The sequence below is a fragment of the Poecilia mexicana genome, unplaced genomic scaffold (genome assembly GCF_051168715.1).
Source record: "Poecilia mexicana isolate PSO_F unplaced genomic scaffold, ASM5116871v1 scaffold_19, whole genome shotgun sequence".
NCBI classification, from domain to species: Eukaryota; Metazoa; Chordata; class Actinopteri; order Cyprinodontiformes; family Poeciliidae; genus Poecilia; species Poecilia mexicana.
In genome coordinates this window covers 25722663-25738246 of record NW_028263388.1, presented here as the reverse complement: position 1 = coordinate 25738246, position 15584 = coordinate 25722663, and the positions used below count along the sequence as shown (strand labels likewise).

The 15584-nt window shown below is 40.0% G+C and overlaps 1 protein-coding gene and 3 long non-coding RNA genes across 6 annotated transcripts in view; 2 read left to right on the top strand and 2 right to left on the bottom strand.

The window, feature by feature from the left end:
* stambpl1 (STAM binding protein-like 1) overlaps window positions 1-2196 on the top strand; it is a 91131-nt gene extending 88935 nt beyond the window's left edge. For both annotated transcript variants that reach the window (XM_088016463.1, XM_088016462.1), the window contains exon 12: window positions 1411-2196. In XM_088016463.1, the coding sequence (XP_087872589.1) occupies window positions 1411-1467 (57 nt within the window). In that variant the 3' untranslated portion in view covers window positions 1468-2196. The remainder of the gene's footprint in view (window positions 1-1410) is intronic.
* The window catches only part of LOC148153795 (uncharacterized), a 186741-nt gene that overhangs the window by 130927 nt on the left and 40230 nt on the right, over window positions 1-15584 (bottom strand). The gene's annotated exons all lie outside the window — the stretch shown is intronic.
* LOC148153798 (uncharacterized) lies at window positions 2314-6048 on the bottom strand. 2 transcript variants are annotated; one of them, XR_015766353.1, is made up of 3 exons: window positions 5766-6048; window positions 2476-2793; window positions 2314-2398 (listed from the first exon to the last, which is right to left on the bottom strand). It is a non-coding gene; the product is annotated as an uncharacterized LOC148153798 (long non-coding RNA). The 2 variants fall into 2 exon arrangements; XR_015766354.1 differs by having other exon boundaries at window positions 5881-6048.
* On the top strand, window positions 12111-13163 carry LOC148153797 (uncharacterized). The gene is made up of 2 exons (XR_015761487.1): window positions 12111-12519; window positions 12643-13163. It is a non-coding gene; the product is annotated as an uncharacterized LOC148153797 (long non-coding RNA).

Below are 15584 nucleotides of genomic sequence, written 5' to 3'. Positions count from 1 at the left end.
ACCAGAGGCCAGGATAGTAGCTTTTGAGGATTGTACTTTAGTTTGTCAGTTCATTGTTCATAGATTTATTAGTGCAGAAAAATTACTCATAGTTTTTTTTTTTTTTTTTTTTTTTCACAAAAAGTTACTCAAGTAAATGTACAACCCACTTTTGAACATGAATATTAACAACGACGAGGATCGTTCTCCAAATCTGAGGCCATCATTTTGAGCTGGAAAAGGGTGCCCTTTCTAGGTTGGGGAAGAGGTCATAGTTCAAGAGGAGGAGTTTAAGTTTCTTAGCCTGTTGCAGTGAAGAGAGAGCAGAGTCAAATGGCAATAGCTCTCAATTTAGCGACCAATCTATGTTCCTACCCTCATCTATAGGCATGAGTTTGGGTCTTGACTGAAAGAATGAGATCATGGATACAAGTGAACAAAATGAGTTTTCTCTGCAGGGTGTCTGAGCTCTCCCTTTGAAATAAGATTTCTCACCCCAGTTTCTAACCCTATCTCTGAGTGCAGTTGCTGGTGCTATCAGTTAGCCAGAGGGACTTAGGCCCTGTTTACATGACAACAATTTCTGGTGAAAATGGAAGAGTTTCGTTGTCTTTGCACTGTACATTTACACAAAAATAGTTAATGTTTTCTCTGGCAACAGCACAGTTTGGCTTCGGTGAAGTTATCCCACTTTCTTCACTTTTTTGCAACTACGCACTCATCAGACACACAAACACACATACGTAGTGTGTGTTCTCCCAGATACTGAGGGAACAGTATCTGATGATGAAATGCGAATCCACATAACAATGGCTTTCAGGTAGAATTTTTTTTAACGCATGCGCACTTAGTTCCAAAGCACCTAGCACCAACTAGTGGCGTGTTGAGGGCATTACACCTTTTCAATGTGTACCATTACTGTGTAAACAAAGATGAATGTCTTCATGTAAATGGGTTAATAGAAATGGAACAAAATTTCCATTCTCATTGGATCATTGTCATGTAAGCAGGGCTTTAGAGTAGATCCACTGCTTCTCCACGCCAAGAGAAGCCAGTTGAGATGGCTCGGGCACTTGTTAGGATGCCTCCTGAACCCCTCCTTGTTCAGGTGCTCCAGGCATGTCCCACCTAGAGGAAACCTAGAGAAGTCTTAGTCTCTCCAAGACACACTGGAAAGGCTAAGTTTCTCGGCTGACCTGGGAACGCATTGGGATTCATCACAGGAGCTGGCCCAAGTGGTGGGGGAGAGAGAAGTCTGAGCCTCCTTACTTAGGCCGTGACATTTGTAAGCCTATCCCAGATAAGTGGAAGAAAATGGATGGATGAATTTATATCCGTGCACATTTTCAAATCTGTTTTAATTTAATTAGATTTAATGGAGTTTGACTCACCTGCTGCCTTTCATAACTCTAGCCCCTCTGGTCTTCTCAGGTCTGTAAGCACGTGGTGGTCAGGGACTACAAGCTCAACCTGTTGGACCTCAGATGACAGAAGGAAAGCACTGCCCTTCTGTTTACTGCCATGCTTTTGTGCTAAAGAGGAAGCTGTAAACTCATTGTCTCAGCGTTTGTGTGAACCTATCGGCTGCTCTCACAGTGGCACATCTGTTTTTCTGCTTCTTGTATGTGATGCAGTAGACTGGGTTTTCTGTACCTAAAAACACATCAGAAGTCATCAGAAGATTGAGTCCCTTCACATTGACACGTACAGTATAAATTATACTGCAACCCTATGAACTTTATATTAACATATATTTTCTGAATCTGCTGTGAAATATTTTTTTTACTCGTGTTTTAAACACAACAGATGGGATTTTCCCTATAGTGATGTTAGAAAAACACCAAAACCTTTTGAAAATACTGTGTTTTGTTTTTTACTCTTCAATTTTTGATCCTCTGAAAAGCTCAGTAACCTGCAGCTAATCTGTTCAGACTTCGCATCCATGAGACACAAGAACAGTCAAATTCATAACTGAAGATCATAGTCAGTCTACAGGTTTCCCTTTTGTGTTCATGGTTTTACCTCAAATTAACAGGCTAGTTGCAGTTGCATTAGACCCCATACAGCTCTGCCTGACAGGCTATGCCTGAAAACGGTACTCAGGGCTTTAACAATGCTGTACATGCTGCCGACTTTAGCTTTCTGAACAACTCAGCTGATCCAGTTAGTGTTCTGAAAGAATAAATATAGTTCATTCTTGATGTGGCAAAGTCAAAATGAGGCCCTAATGTTTCAGTTTGTCACCATAGAAACATCAAGTCTGCTGGTCACTCTTGTCATGATGGGTTCTAGTTTTCTAACCCACATGCAGAAACACCAGGCGGAGAACAGAAATCAGTTAAATGGTTTATTGTAAGAAACAGAACAATAATCAGAACAGTGGCTCCTGGGGATGACGGCAATCAGGGTCAGTGGATCACTGGAGTAGGAGAGAGGAGGTGGTGAGTTTGAGGGTTGTAGAAAAAGGCAGTTTCGAAACAAATGGACTGGTCTTACTTGTGTTGGAGGTGCATTTGATCCCAGGAAGGGTTCACTGAGGTTACCAGGTAGTGGTCACGATGGAGGGCTTGCTGCTTAGGCCGACGGGTGGACAGCGGTGTAGGGCCGGCAGGTAAATTTCAAGTTTCCGGCGGAGAGGAGCGAGGGAGACAGCCAACTGAGAAATCCAGGAAGGTTTGGTTAACTGCGGAGGTGTCAGTGGAATTCGGGCAACCAGTGGGTAACATCCACGGCGTCACAAGGGAAGCAATACACAGAGAAAGCCAGGAGCTCGGGCAACCAGTGGGTAACATCCATGGTGTCATGAGATATCACCTGAAGAGGAGACACGCAGAGATATTACTTGGAGGTACTCAATGAGGAAAACACAGAAAGATAACACGGAGGCCTGATGTACCAAACATTGGCTAACACTCTGGCAAAGAAGTGTTGGCCGTTTGCTCCTCATATACTCCTCCAGAAGATCTGACAATTTGCAGGTGTGCAGGTAATCCAAGAACTAGGTGCCCTCTGGTGGTGAAAAGGGGAAAACAGCAGCAAAACCCAGTGCACCACCCCGGTTCCCAACAACTCTGAGCTGACTGGACCGCTCACACCATGGTCCACAGGTCATCTATGTCAACAGCAAAATCTGAAATAATGTAAAACTATTTACTGCCAAAGAAACAGTATTTTCAGTTATTTCTACATATACCTAGCCTACCTACACCCAAGTAATAATAATAGATCTTTACTTAATTACTTTTAATTAGAACTTTAATTTTAGGTGAGGGTTAATCAAGTTTTAACTTAAGCACTATGTGTTGACAACATTGAGTTGGGATTTTGTTCTGTACCCAGATTGCACATGATGGCAATTCAACATTGAATTAAAGTCTTTTGCAAACAAGCGAACAGTGAAGTGGCTGTGTGGTTGGGACATCTCACTCATGTAAATAGTTGGGGTGGATCGCTCCACTCCTTGTAGTAAGTTGTTTTTGTGTCAATATATCACACACAAACAGTAAGTAAGAATTTTTATGAACAAGTAAGAAAATGTACAGAAAGGAATCAGCACCCACTATATTCTACAGTGCTTTTAAAAATGTGATAACCCTCCTTCAGTAATAAAATGCTCTCACCCAGAGCTCCAATGAGGAGAAGATGGGAAGGGGTGTGACAAAACAGCATACATTGATTCAACATTGATCAGACATTGGCATTTCATTCATTAGATTTCAACCACAAAACATTGATTCAATGACACAGTTTCAACAGCTAGAATTGGATGATTGATCCACCGTCAGTTTTCGACTTAAACCAAAAATCAACCATTCTGACTATAATTCAACGTTGATTTTACATCGTGTGCTATTTGGGCAGTTTTTCTCCAAGAGAGGTGAGTAGACTGTGAGATTACCAACCATTTAGCATAGTTAGTGTAGCTACAGACTACTGTTTGCCTCCATTTCACTAGCATTTAGTGAATTAAGGAAAAATATTACCAACATATTCATATATTTAACTTGTCCCTGTACCTTTTACCACTTAACAGATGAGTCAGTCAGCAGCAGCTCTAACCAACGTCCCTCCTGACCCGTCCTCTCCTGAGTGAAATTAAAGTTGCAGTATGTAACTTTTATATAAATATTTTTTTTCACATAATTTTAAAAACTGTCATTATGTTGTGACAGTATGGTATGAGAGGTCATCTGTGAAAAATCTATTTCCTCTGCTTTCGGAGAGGAAATAGATTTGCCAGAAACAACCAGTCAGTGGCAGGAGAGTTTTAGTGCTGTCAATCACAATCTTCTCGCTTTGTGCCATACTGCAGCTAGTATAGCACAGAGCTGTGCAGATTGAAACTGTGAATGCTCAGATTAGTTAGCATAGCTACCAATGATGGCAGATAAGCTGTTTCTTGTAATAAGTTGTTTCGCCACCATTAGCACATTTAGCAGTGAGTGAATGAACAGTGCTAAGTGCGTCCTACTGGTTCTGATTGGTTGTTTTGGTCAGAACGGTGCATTACTTTAACCAGTAATCGTAATTCAGGAAGGAGATGGCGGAGATTGATTGTTTTCACAGATTATCTGTTTCATAACAAACTGCTACAACATGGCAACAGCTTTAACAAATATGGAGAAAACATATTTTTTATTAAAGTTATGTACTGCAGCTTGAATAAAATGCAACTACATAGCATTTTTGAGAAGTCTGGATTGCTTTATGTGTAGTTGCAAGTTGCTTTTGCCTGTTGTTCATGGAGAGAGACATTTCAGTAAGTTAAAACTAATAGAAAAAAGTTAAGCAACCAACTTGCATACTGTTGGATGTTAAATTCAAGAGCAGTAAATATTGTACTAATTTATCAGTATTGAACCAAAGAAAGCAAGGCAGATGCAAGTCTTTAAAATTGTGACGCTTTTTATGGGTCAAAAAGACTCAAAAAATTGTAACAGTAGCTGTGGGGGGGGTGAGGGGGGCAAACACATTTTTTGTCAGGGGGCCCACGATTGCTGGTGGCGCCCCTGGCGGTGAGTACAAGATATTTGGAAAACTAAAATAACATGTTTAAAATGTTTAAATTCTAATTTTAAGTACAATGTGACTGATAATGTAATTTTGGATATTTTAGTTTTTTTTAGTTTGGAACAACTTAAGTTTGTGCTGACTTTCTGTAGAATTAAGTCGAAAAGATTTGAATTATTAATTAGAAAAAAATAAATGATTTAAGAAAGAGTGACTTAAATTTGTCATGTAAAACACACTTATTGAATTATTGAGTTTTTAAAAAATCTTAATGAATTGAATGAACATAATAAATTGATTTGGACAAACAATAAAGTAAGCTGAATTACTTTTTACCAACTGACGCAATTCAATTAAGTTGGTTCTGTTAGTATCTGGGTCCTTTTGGGTTTTGGTCTTTTCCTCTTGTTCCGTCGTTCCTACCATCGACCAGCAGATGGAGCCATGCAGACGAGCTCAGGAGGACTGGAAGTGCTGACGTCACCGTTCACACAGGTGATCAATCAGCTCGCCAGCAGGGCGTTAAGAGATGCCGACTGCCAGCACACCGACGCCCGAGTGTTAGCCAATGATAATAGCTCTGAGCCTTCCTGCGTATTTTTGTGTGCTTTCCCTTGAATACTAGAAGTAACCTTTCCTTGTTCTTTGGACCCTTTTCAGATGATCCCATGACTCCAAGCCTGGCTGTGACTCAGAGTTCCCTTGCGACACCGTGGCTCTATATCCATTGGTGCCCAAGTCAATGCTCCCCTGCCTCCGTTGAAAGACTTCAGTACCTGTGTGCTCCAGCTAGCAGTCCGTTCGCTCCTTGTGACGCCTTCAAGTCAGACGTACCTGTCCGCCCCTACCTGACGACTCCCTTCACCAGTCCTCCCTCTGGGCAACCCCTACCTTGACTATGTGTCCGGTGAGAACTCCAACAAGACTCAAAAGACCCAGACCATCAGTATCCAACTCCCTGGCAGCTCCGTTTATCCTAAGAGTAAGCAGAACAACTTTCAAGTTAATATCTGTAATTTACCACGACCTCAAACTCACCACCAGGTCTGTTTGCTCCAGTGCCCCGACGTTCCAGCGATCCACTATTTATCTGAGACCCTGCCGTTGACTTACCTGCTTGTCAATAAACCTTTTAAAACTGATTTCTCTTTTCCTGACTGGCGTTCTGCATGTGGGTTCGAAATCTTAAACCAGTGGTTCTTAACCTGGGTTCAATCGAACCCCAGGGGTTCGATGAGTCGGTCTCAGGGGCAGTGGCGCAAAAAGTGGGTATGCAGCGTATGCAACGCAGAGGGGGCGCCAAAACCCCGTCTGGAGGGGGCCGATTATGTTTTCCCATACAGTTCAGCGTGCCTTACGCTCCTTCACCTAACGCGCATAATGAGGTAAATCTAGCGCGAGGAGGGGGTTGGAGCGAGCGTATGTTTTCTACGCTGACGTTCCTTCCTTGGGGGTGGGGGGGGGGGGGGCGATTTATGTTTTCGCATCCACCTGAATAATGTGCAGTTGCGCCACTGCTCAGGGGTTCAGCGGAGCCTCTGCCGCGGAGGTAAAGAGACACTTGTGTAAAGTCGTGATGATGCCCCGCTTTGCCATCACTTGCTGCAGAGGATCAAGTTACATTGCTTAGCCAATCAGTGCTGCGGAGGAGCACTGATTGAAGGAGTTCCACTCAGCATAGATTTGAACTGGTCTTTAAGTACTTCAGCAAAGCTCACCGTTTTTACCAAATGGGCTCTTTGCACCTACGGCGTTGACGTCACATCTCCAGGAGCTAATGCCGCTCACTTGTTTCCACTTTGAGGTCACCATGACTGGTAGAAAAGACTAAGTCGTATTTAAGATGCAAAAAACGCAATACTATAAACGTTGTTGTCTTCCTAATATAATGGGCTTTTAAATTTTCATTAATTTCCAAGCGATCCTGAATTAAGAAGATGGTGGCTTGTAAATATTTGCCACTACCAGTTAAAGCTAACGCTGCACCACACAAAGTTTGCAGCCTTCACTTCACTCCGGATCAGCCTAAAAATACCAGGGATACGGATGATAAATAAAGGAGCCTCCCTGAGTTATTTCCATGGAATCACTTCTGTATTAAGCCTGAAAGAGCGAGTGTATGGGAACGAGAGAGCAGACCAGAGCCAGACAGCCGAGCAACCGATCCGCCTGTACATACTGCTGTAAACACCGTCCTATTGGAGCTCTTCGCAAGAAACACGTTAAGTTAATAAAATGAAATAACAGAGACATAACACGGTCATATTTTTCTAAAAGCAGCAACTTTGAACCTGAACAGCCGAACCAGATCTCTGACACCAGAGCTGCGCTACTGTCAAGCTATGAGGCTTGTTGTGCTTCGTTGTGCTTCGGAAGTAAAAAGCCCGAACCGTAACCTCCCCGTTAGTCTCTGACACTAACGACAATAAACACACACAATATACTTGAAAATTAGGTAAAACATTGTCCGTTAGAATGTTTAGATACTTAAATAGCACATTTTTACAAGAACAATGTCCGAGAATATTGCCTACTAGCATAAGCTAACGTTAATGTTAGCCACAAAGTTTAAGTAAAACTCACCTACGTATCACTAAATGTATAACGAGGCGAACATCTTAAAACCTTTCTCCAGCTGACTTGTTGGGGCTTCGGATCGATGTACAAACCTTGGCCAAGCACTGCAAGCACCTAAAGTAAAAGGCCATTTTCAATAGATCGGAAACAATCGAGCCGCTTTTCCCCAAACGCGGAAGCTGAGGTGCAAAGAGTCCATTCTGTAGCTAAATCTGCTCCTTAGTCGCATCCTTTCGGGGTTGGTACTCCCTCTAGTGGCGTGGGGGTGGTAACACAACTAATATTACTAAATTACTAAATCAGAATACTGCAAAGTCTTTATTATAAATTTTTCATTCTCTTAAGAATGTAGAGCTAATTAAATGATCTAAATAAGACCTTAAAGTGGTTCCAGTTTCTCTCGATGGCCAACCTGTTGAAACTGTGGCAAATTTGGGTCGTTCCTGGACAGTCAGCTCAACTTTGCTGAAAACACTGACTATATTTTGAAGAACTGTTCTAGAGACTCTACCTTTTAAGAAGACTTGGTGATCTTGGGGTGACCCAACTAGACTGTAGTTGGGTCATCCCTATGTCTTGAATTTGGGGGGGGAAAAAATCATATTTTTATCACTGCAGAAAGGTTCAGTGAATCCGCATATGAAACTGGTGAGTTCGGTACCTCAAAAAAGGTTAAGAACCACTGTCTTAAAACAAACATGACAGGTTCAACTATTTTCTTTTTTCAGTGTCTCTGGCGAAGCTGACGTAGGATATGAAACTGATGTTGAACTCGACTGTTTTAAGTAAAGTCAAAGTAAAAAGTTCCTTTAAGTTAGAGATTTGTAACTTTTAAATTAGGTGAATATGAAAAAGTCGTCACTAAACTGAAAAAGTTACGTGAATAAGTCTAACATGAACTACAGCCCAAATACACTTTTTAGAATGCAATAATCTACAACCTGTAATTTTTTTTGTTTTATTACATTTTATTATTAATTTGTGAAATTAACTTAAAAGTGCATCCTTGTTTTGAGTTGATTTTTCCCCCCCGGTTATTATGTCCCTGGGCCCCATGACAGCTTGCTTTGTAACTGCTCACTAATACATATAAATACTTCTTTCCCTTCGGCTTCTGATAATTCTGATACTTTGTTTCAAATTCATCAAATTGTTCTCATCTGTTCTATTTAGACAATAACTTCAAAGAAAATATATTTATTTCTCCCTCTAGTGTTATACTCACACGTTGTTTTGTTTTGGTTGTATTTACCCAGAAAGTATTCTGCTTTTAGAGCGGTCTCTGGTCTGTTGGCATCCTCATGCACTTTTGAATTGTGCCAGAGTTCATTTTAGTTAAACTGAGACCAAGGTTTTTAGGCAGACCAGAGTTTGCTTTTTATCATCAAAGTTTGATTGTGCATTCACTCTTTCCCAAATGAATCAGACTTTTCAGGTAAACAAGGGAAAGTTCAATTAAGGTGGACTAAAAAGGCCTGGTGTGAATGCACCCTTAATGTCTCTGTGGAAAGATTCAGACATAGAGGCTAAATGAGTCAGAACAGATTATTTTATGAAGAGCCTTATCAGTTTAATCTGTTCCAGACTTGAAATCCAAACTGGACTGGTCAGACTCTCATTCTGAAACCAAACATCGAACTTCCTACAGTTTATTATTGTAATGATGACTGCATCATATCAGACAGAAACAGACCCCCTCCTTGCACAGCTTCCTTCCTCCCGCTTTGCGTAAATTCTCAGCAGGAAACACATCATGGTCTGGGCTAAACTGGGAAATCATTAGTGTTATCATTAGAAGATGAGGACTTCTTGGGAAATTCCATAATGAAGTGATTCTAATCCACAAATCATGAACACAGATTACATAGCAACAACAGCAAATTCAAAAGTGTTAAATGTTTTGGTGTTGGTAGACTTTTTGCAAAAGCAGAGTTAATTTTACTCTAATAGAGTCACATTCTGTTTATGTAAGTCTGCGGTGTATATTAATTGTAGTTAAAATCCAGTGTTAAAACAAAATGTTTCCATATCAAATCTAGAGGTGTTAAAATGGAACCAATAACTCTTGACTTTTGAACTCTGAACTCCACCAGCGGCTCTAACACTGAAGCAGTTCATTCACTGCCTCCGCCCCAGAATCACAGGTTCCCACCGAAGCGAAGCGACAGAAGCCAAATCATTTCAGGACTATTTACTCTCCACATGTCTGAGTTATTTACTGCACTCGGTAAGTCGTTTTTTCTGAGATGGTTTATAACTATTATTTTGAGTTGAGCTCAACCTGTATGACAGACGTCACGTTCGCCACACGGCTCGGCAGTGTTGTGTTCAAGACCACCTAACCCGAGACCAAGACAAGACCAAGACCAGAGTGTATCGAGACCGAGACAAGACCAAGACTTTTAGGGTCCGAGACCAAGTCAAGACCAAGACCGAGGAAAGTCGAGACCGAGTCAAGACCAAGACCAGCGGCCGTGCTACATGACACAATAAAATGTAAAATATGATCGAAATTGCTTCTCAGAATAATCTGAAAGATCCATATTCCCATAAAAACACCTAGATATTAAATACTTAATACATTTTACCAATATTAAATATTCCATTTCTGTGTTACAATGTGTGATGGTCTCGTGCCATCCCTAAAAACATAACACCCTGGGAATTTGCCCATATTGCTCATATAAGAATCCACCACTGTTGCACCATTAAACATAGCAATTGAGGCAATGCCCTGACGGTAAATAACGCTCAACTATGAACACTGACCAAGGAGCAACAAGCAAGAAGTAACCAAACAGAAGGCGCTCATCGTGACTGTTTTCACTCTCTATCCCAGTACATGAAGCCAGGTAGTCTGACACCATGGCAGACATTACAGTTGCCACTTTGAACAAAAACAAAGAGCAATGTGCATGCTCTTCGTGCTCTTTCGTTCTTATGTTTTAGTTATTTGTTAATTTAAATATCAACGTACATAATTAAATAATGATGCAGTGTACACAGAGCATTACTAGAACAAAGAACGGGTGTTCTGTCAGGTCAGATCGTCATACGCTTAGCACGAACTCACGGTGTTGTGTCAGATCAGCATACGTTGTCAGATAGTCGTACGCTTAGCTCAGACATACATACGCTGTCATTACCATATGATTTTATTTAATCAGCAACATAGAATCATGACGTAGATCATCATACACTTGGTTATTAACAGTTGTATGGCATCCAGCTGCAGCCAGACCTAGTTTAAATACACTTTGAAACCACGACAACGCATGTATATCTATCTAGTTATCATTTTATGTCATATTATAAACAATTTAATGACTTATTTTCGTCATAACTTGTTGCATATGCTGAACTGACAACTCCACTGACGGTCGGACTTCTTAAGGCGCATGCGCTAGCACGGTACTCACTGCATGTATGCTAGGAACATAGAATCATGACGTAGATCTGTTATTAACAGTTGTATGGCATCCTGACTTAGCGGTTAAGTGAGTTTTACACGGGCGTGTGTTGTAGCTGACTCCAGCTGCAGCCAGACCTGCTTTAAATACACTTTGCAACCATGACAACACATGTATATCTATATAGTTATCATTGAAAACAATTTAATGACTTATTTTCGTCATAACTTGCTGCATATGGTGAACTGACAACTCCTCTGACGGTCGAACATGCGCAAGCATGGTACTCACTGCACGTATGCTATTCTGACAGTGTATGGTAATCTGATAGAACAACGGCTCTCAGTGAGTGACACTCCAGTCCTATCTAATAAATAAAGAGCCGTGGAGAAGAATCGACTGTTTCTGAATGTCACATCACTATATTCCAGACTTTTGGACATAGCGTTGTCCTATATATGCGACAAGTCAGTCTACACCTCCGCACAATAATTCAGGCAGTGAGTGACTTTTTTTCATCACAATGCTTATGTGTCTCTGTACAGCTAGCTTTGCTAACATCACGTTAACGTAGCTTACCTTCTTTGAGCTACTTTTCTAAGTGACGAAAATAGTTAGACGTTGTCCCCACCGTCTGTGAAAGCGAAGCGCTGCTGAGTTAGCTCTGGCCATCGTTTTTCTTACTATTTATGCAGCGCTATTATATTACTGACGATTAGACAAACATTTTCTGCCGCTGAGAGAAAACCACTGCATGTCCTGGAGCGCCGCGTGCGAGTGAAAGGTGGGGAGGAGGGAGGAGGGAGTAGCGCCGCGCGCGAGTGAAAGGCGGGGAGGGGAGGGAGAGGGGGAGAAACACGTAGTTGCTTGGATTTTAATTGGTGCGTTTTGCATCCACTGAAAACAAAGATGTTAACAAATAAACTGGACAGTATGCTGCACGTTTAATGATATTTTCACAGCTGCGGTCTCGACTGGTCTTGAAATAAAATGCCGAGTCCTCAGAGCCCGAGACCGAGACAAGACCGAGACCAAATGCGGTCGAGTCCGAGACGAGACCGAGACCATCAGAAAACGGTCTTAAGACCGGACTCGAGACCAAGACCGATCTCGAGTACCACAACACTGCGGCTCGGCGTTAGCATATTTAGCTTAGCATGCCGAATGTTAGCGGAGTATAAGGGTTGGAAAAATATCGAGCCGGTGAAGATTTAATCAAATTATTAGCTAACTTGAACAGATCCGTAATAATCTGGAGTATGTTTTTCATTATAATGAACGTTTACATGCATATTGGTCAGATTTATCAACTTTTCTGATCGATTTTTTTCCTTTGAAAAAATGTAATATACTTTTTTTTACTTTGAGAGCATTAATCTCACTGTTGTGTCTTCTTACATATGCTTTGCAGCATGTTTTAATCCTTTTATTGCCTTTTTGTATATATTAGAACCAGTTTGGTTGAGGATGAATATCCAGCCTAACCTCCCCCTCCTGATCCCTCCATGGATTCTTCGAAGATTCAAGCTCCAAAAATGATTATGTAAGTGTTAATATCTCTGAAACCCTACATTTCTGTAATGGAGGTTTGTTGTTAGAGTTGTAGTAAAAATGTATTCCTTCGCTCCATTTCTCATTGTTATGGTTTTTGTTTGTTATGATCCAGAGACCGACATTGGCTGTCCTACTCAGACTGAAGACGGTCCGATGCAGTAGAGGAGCATGTTGGTGTCTCCGGCCAAACTTCACAAACAGCCCAACAACCTGAAGACAATCTGTTAGTGATGGACATCTCTCTGGTGGAGTGCAGAGAGGAACTGACTCTTATTAACAGAAACAGAAACTGGATAAGAAATGATGGATCTGAATATCAGGTTGGTCTGTTATGTAATGTACATATCTGTCAATCTACCTGTTAAAATAAAATGTACTCCATCAAATATTACAAGAACTGCATGCATTGATACAGGCTTTACTTTCTCCACCTTGTACTTTGAACAATTTTATGCATATAATATTGAAGAAAAATGTATTAAGCATACTGCATTTTGTATTGCACTGCTGATGTCAGACCTTTTAAAAAGCAATATGTGAATGAAAGTGACATGTGAAACATGCACATTATTCCATGTTGTAATATGTTTTGTAATTATGGTGCATATTTTTAAATAAATGCATTTGAGAAAATCATTGCCTCTTTATTAAATGTTTATTTTCCAAAGAATTTTTAAAAGTTCAAACAATAAAATACCTATTTAATATTAATTAAAAATAACTCTTATGAAGTTAAAAAAACACTCTGTGAGAGTTAATAATAAAATCTAACACTGAATTAGTGCTAGTAAGTGTTAAATGATTAACTCCAGCAGATTTGATATTTGACAATTTATTAGAGTTAAGGTACCAACTCTCCAAAAAGAGTTAAATTAACACTGTTTGGTGTGGACCCATATAGACACTTTAAAATTGTTAATCAAATCTGACAGTGTTAATCTGGGCCTCCTGGATTTGCTGTGTACCATGCTTTGAATTCTGGAGCGAGGAAGTATTTTTCATTCTTCCATAGCATATTTCATTTTTGAGAACTGAAATCAGCTGCACAAATGTTGAAAACTTTCTCTTTGGTTAGCTTGATAGCGATCTTGAACTGTCTAGTTCAACAACCAAACATTTATGCTACAATGTTTGTATTTGTGTGAAAGTCTTAACTTTAAATGAGTTGATTCTCCTGGTTGGCTCTGTATGTTTCTGAGGATTTTTTGGCTTCATAATGGTGTGTTTGATAACATTTGATAATTAAAATTTCTCAATGTTTGACATTGGCTAGCAAAATGTTTTTACATCAGGCTACATGACTACTACATTAATATATCAATGAGCTATTCTAAGCTGTAGTTGGTGATATGTTGTTTACTGCTGAGCATAATCATTTATGTGGCTAAAACAAGACATTTTTACATCTACTTATAAATTATGTGAAACTTCTCCAATTAAAACTAATTGCTTAGTTTCAGCATTAATTCACATTCTCAGCCTTCACTAGGTCTGGTCCACATTCTCTGGTGAGAAAGACTCCTGGTATAAATTAAAATTTTAGCTAATTTAATTACACCTAAGAGAAATTAATTTAATCAAAGAATGTCATGAAAATGTGTGTATGTATTCCATCTTAAATTGGGGTGCACCGATTGCAGTTTTCAGTTTTAAAAAACCTGGCCTGCTGATTTTGATTTTGGCTGATACCAATTTTTTATATCTGAAGTGTTGCTAAATATAGCAAAAAAGTTGCTGAGTTGACAACAGTGGCTATTGTTAACTGCAAACATTCAGACCTGACCTGGTGGTCTGGTCTATCAGTCAAACCTCTCACTGGAGAGCAACAGAGGATCGTGGCTAGTTTATAAACCTGAGATAGATAAGATTATTGGATATGACTGGCTTCTCATCTAAATATTGGCCGATCACCAATCCCAGAAAGTTAAGGACATAGGCACCGATAAATGTATCCTATATTAATACATGGAGTCTTGGGCCAGCCCAGTTCAACAGTTTATCAGCAAAAAAGTGGATTCAGGGGTTAGTTACACTTTGACTATCAAAATGAATATAAAGTGGAAAGTACTAACACTTCACTTTTTCCAAATTTTCCTGTGTTAGCCTTATTTCAAATAGTATCATATAACAACAATAGTATTTGTTTGCTGAAACTAAGCAAACAAAATATGCATTTTTCAAATGTTTCCTCAGAGAACATCCCATTAATCAGAACTGTCCAAGCTAAAACTCTCAATCAAGACACCAGTTTCAGTATCTGGGAATTATTATTGATGGGGAGATTTCTTTTAAAGTTCATGTGAAAAAGAAGTCTCCAATTTAAGGGTGAAGCTTGGTTTTTGCTACAAAAACAAAACATGTTTCTCCCCCAGAGATCAGAAGCTTAAATAAAGCCAATTTTTTTGCTTTTACTTGTTTATTCTGATGTAGTGTATATCTATGCTTCAGTATTTTAAAGCTGGGGTATGCAACTTTTATAAAGACAAAACATATATGTTTTTTACATATTTGCTAAAACTGTCACTATCTCCTGACAGTATAATATGAAACACATAGTCTGTGAAAAGATGGATCTCCTCCACCTCCTCCCTGAGCTACTATTCCTGTCTAAAGAAATGCATTGCTCCCAACCAAAAATACCCAATCAGAGCCAGGAGGGGGATCTGAACGCTGTCAATCAACTTGTATATGCACAGCTAAAGGTACTAATATTGGCAGAGTTTTTTCACAGGAAAATTGCTGTCATTGGTGGTGATGCTAACTAGCCTGAGCAATCTTGGCAGACTGCTGTGATGAACCAGCTGTAGCATAGTAGAGAGAAAGGGGGACGATATGAACAGCATACACACAAAGGTGACTGACAATGCTAAATCCCTTCTCCTGGCTCTGATTGGTTGCTTCTAACTGAGCTATGTATTTCTGTAGTTAGTACTGGGAGCACTGGGAGAAGGCAGAGGAGCTTGGTTTTTTCACAGATTATCTGTATAAATACAACAGTATGATAATACTGTCATAACATAGTCACTGTTTCAACAAATACGTAAAAAAACGTTT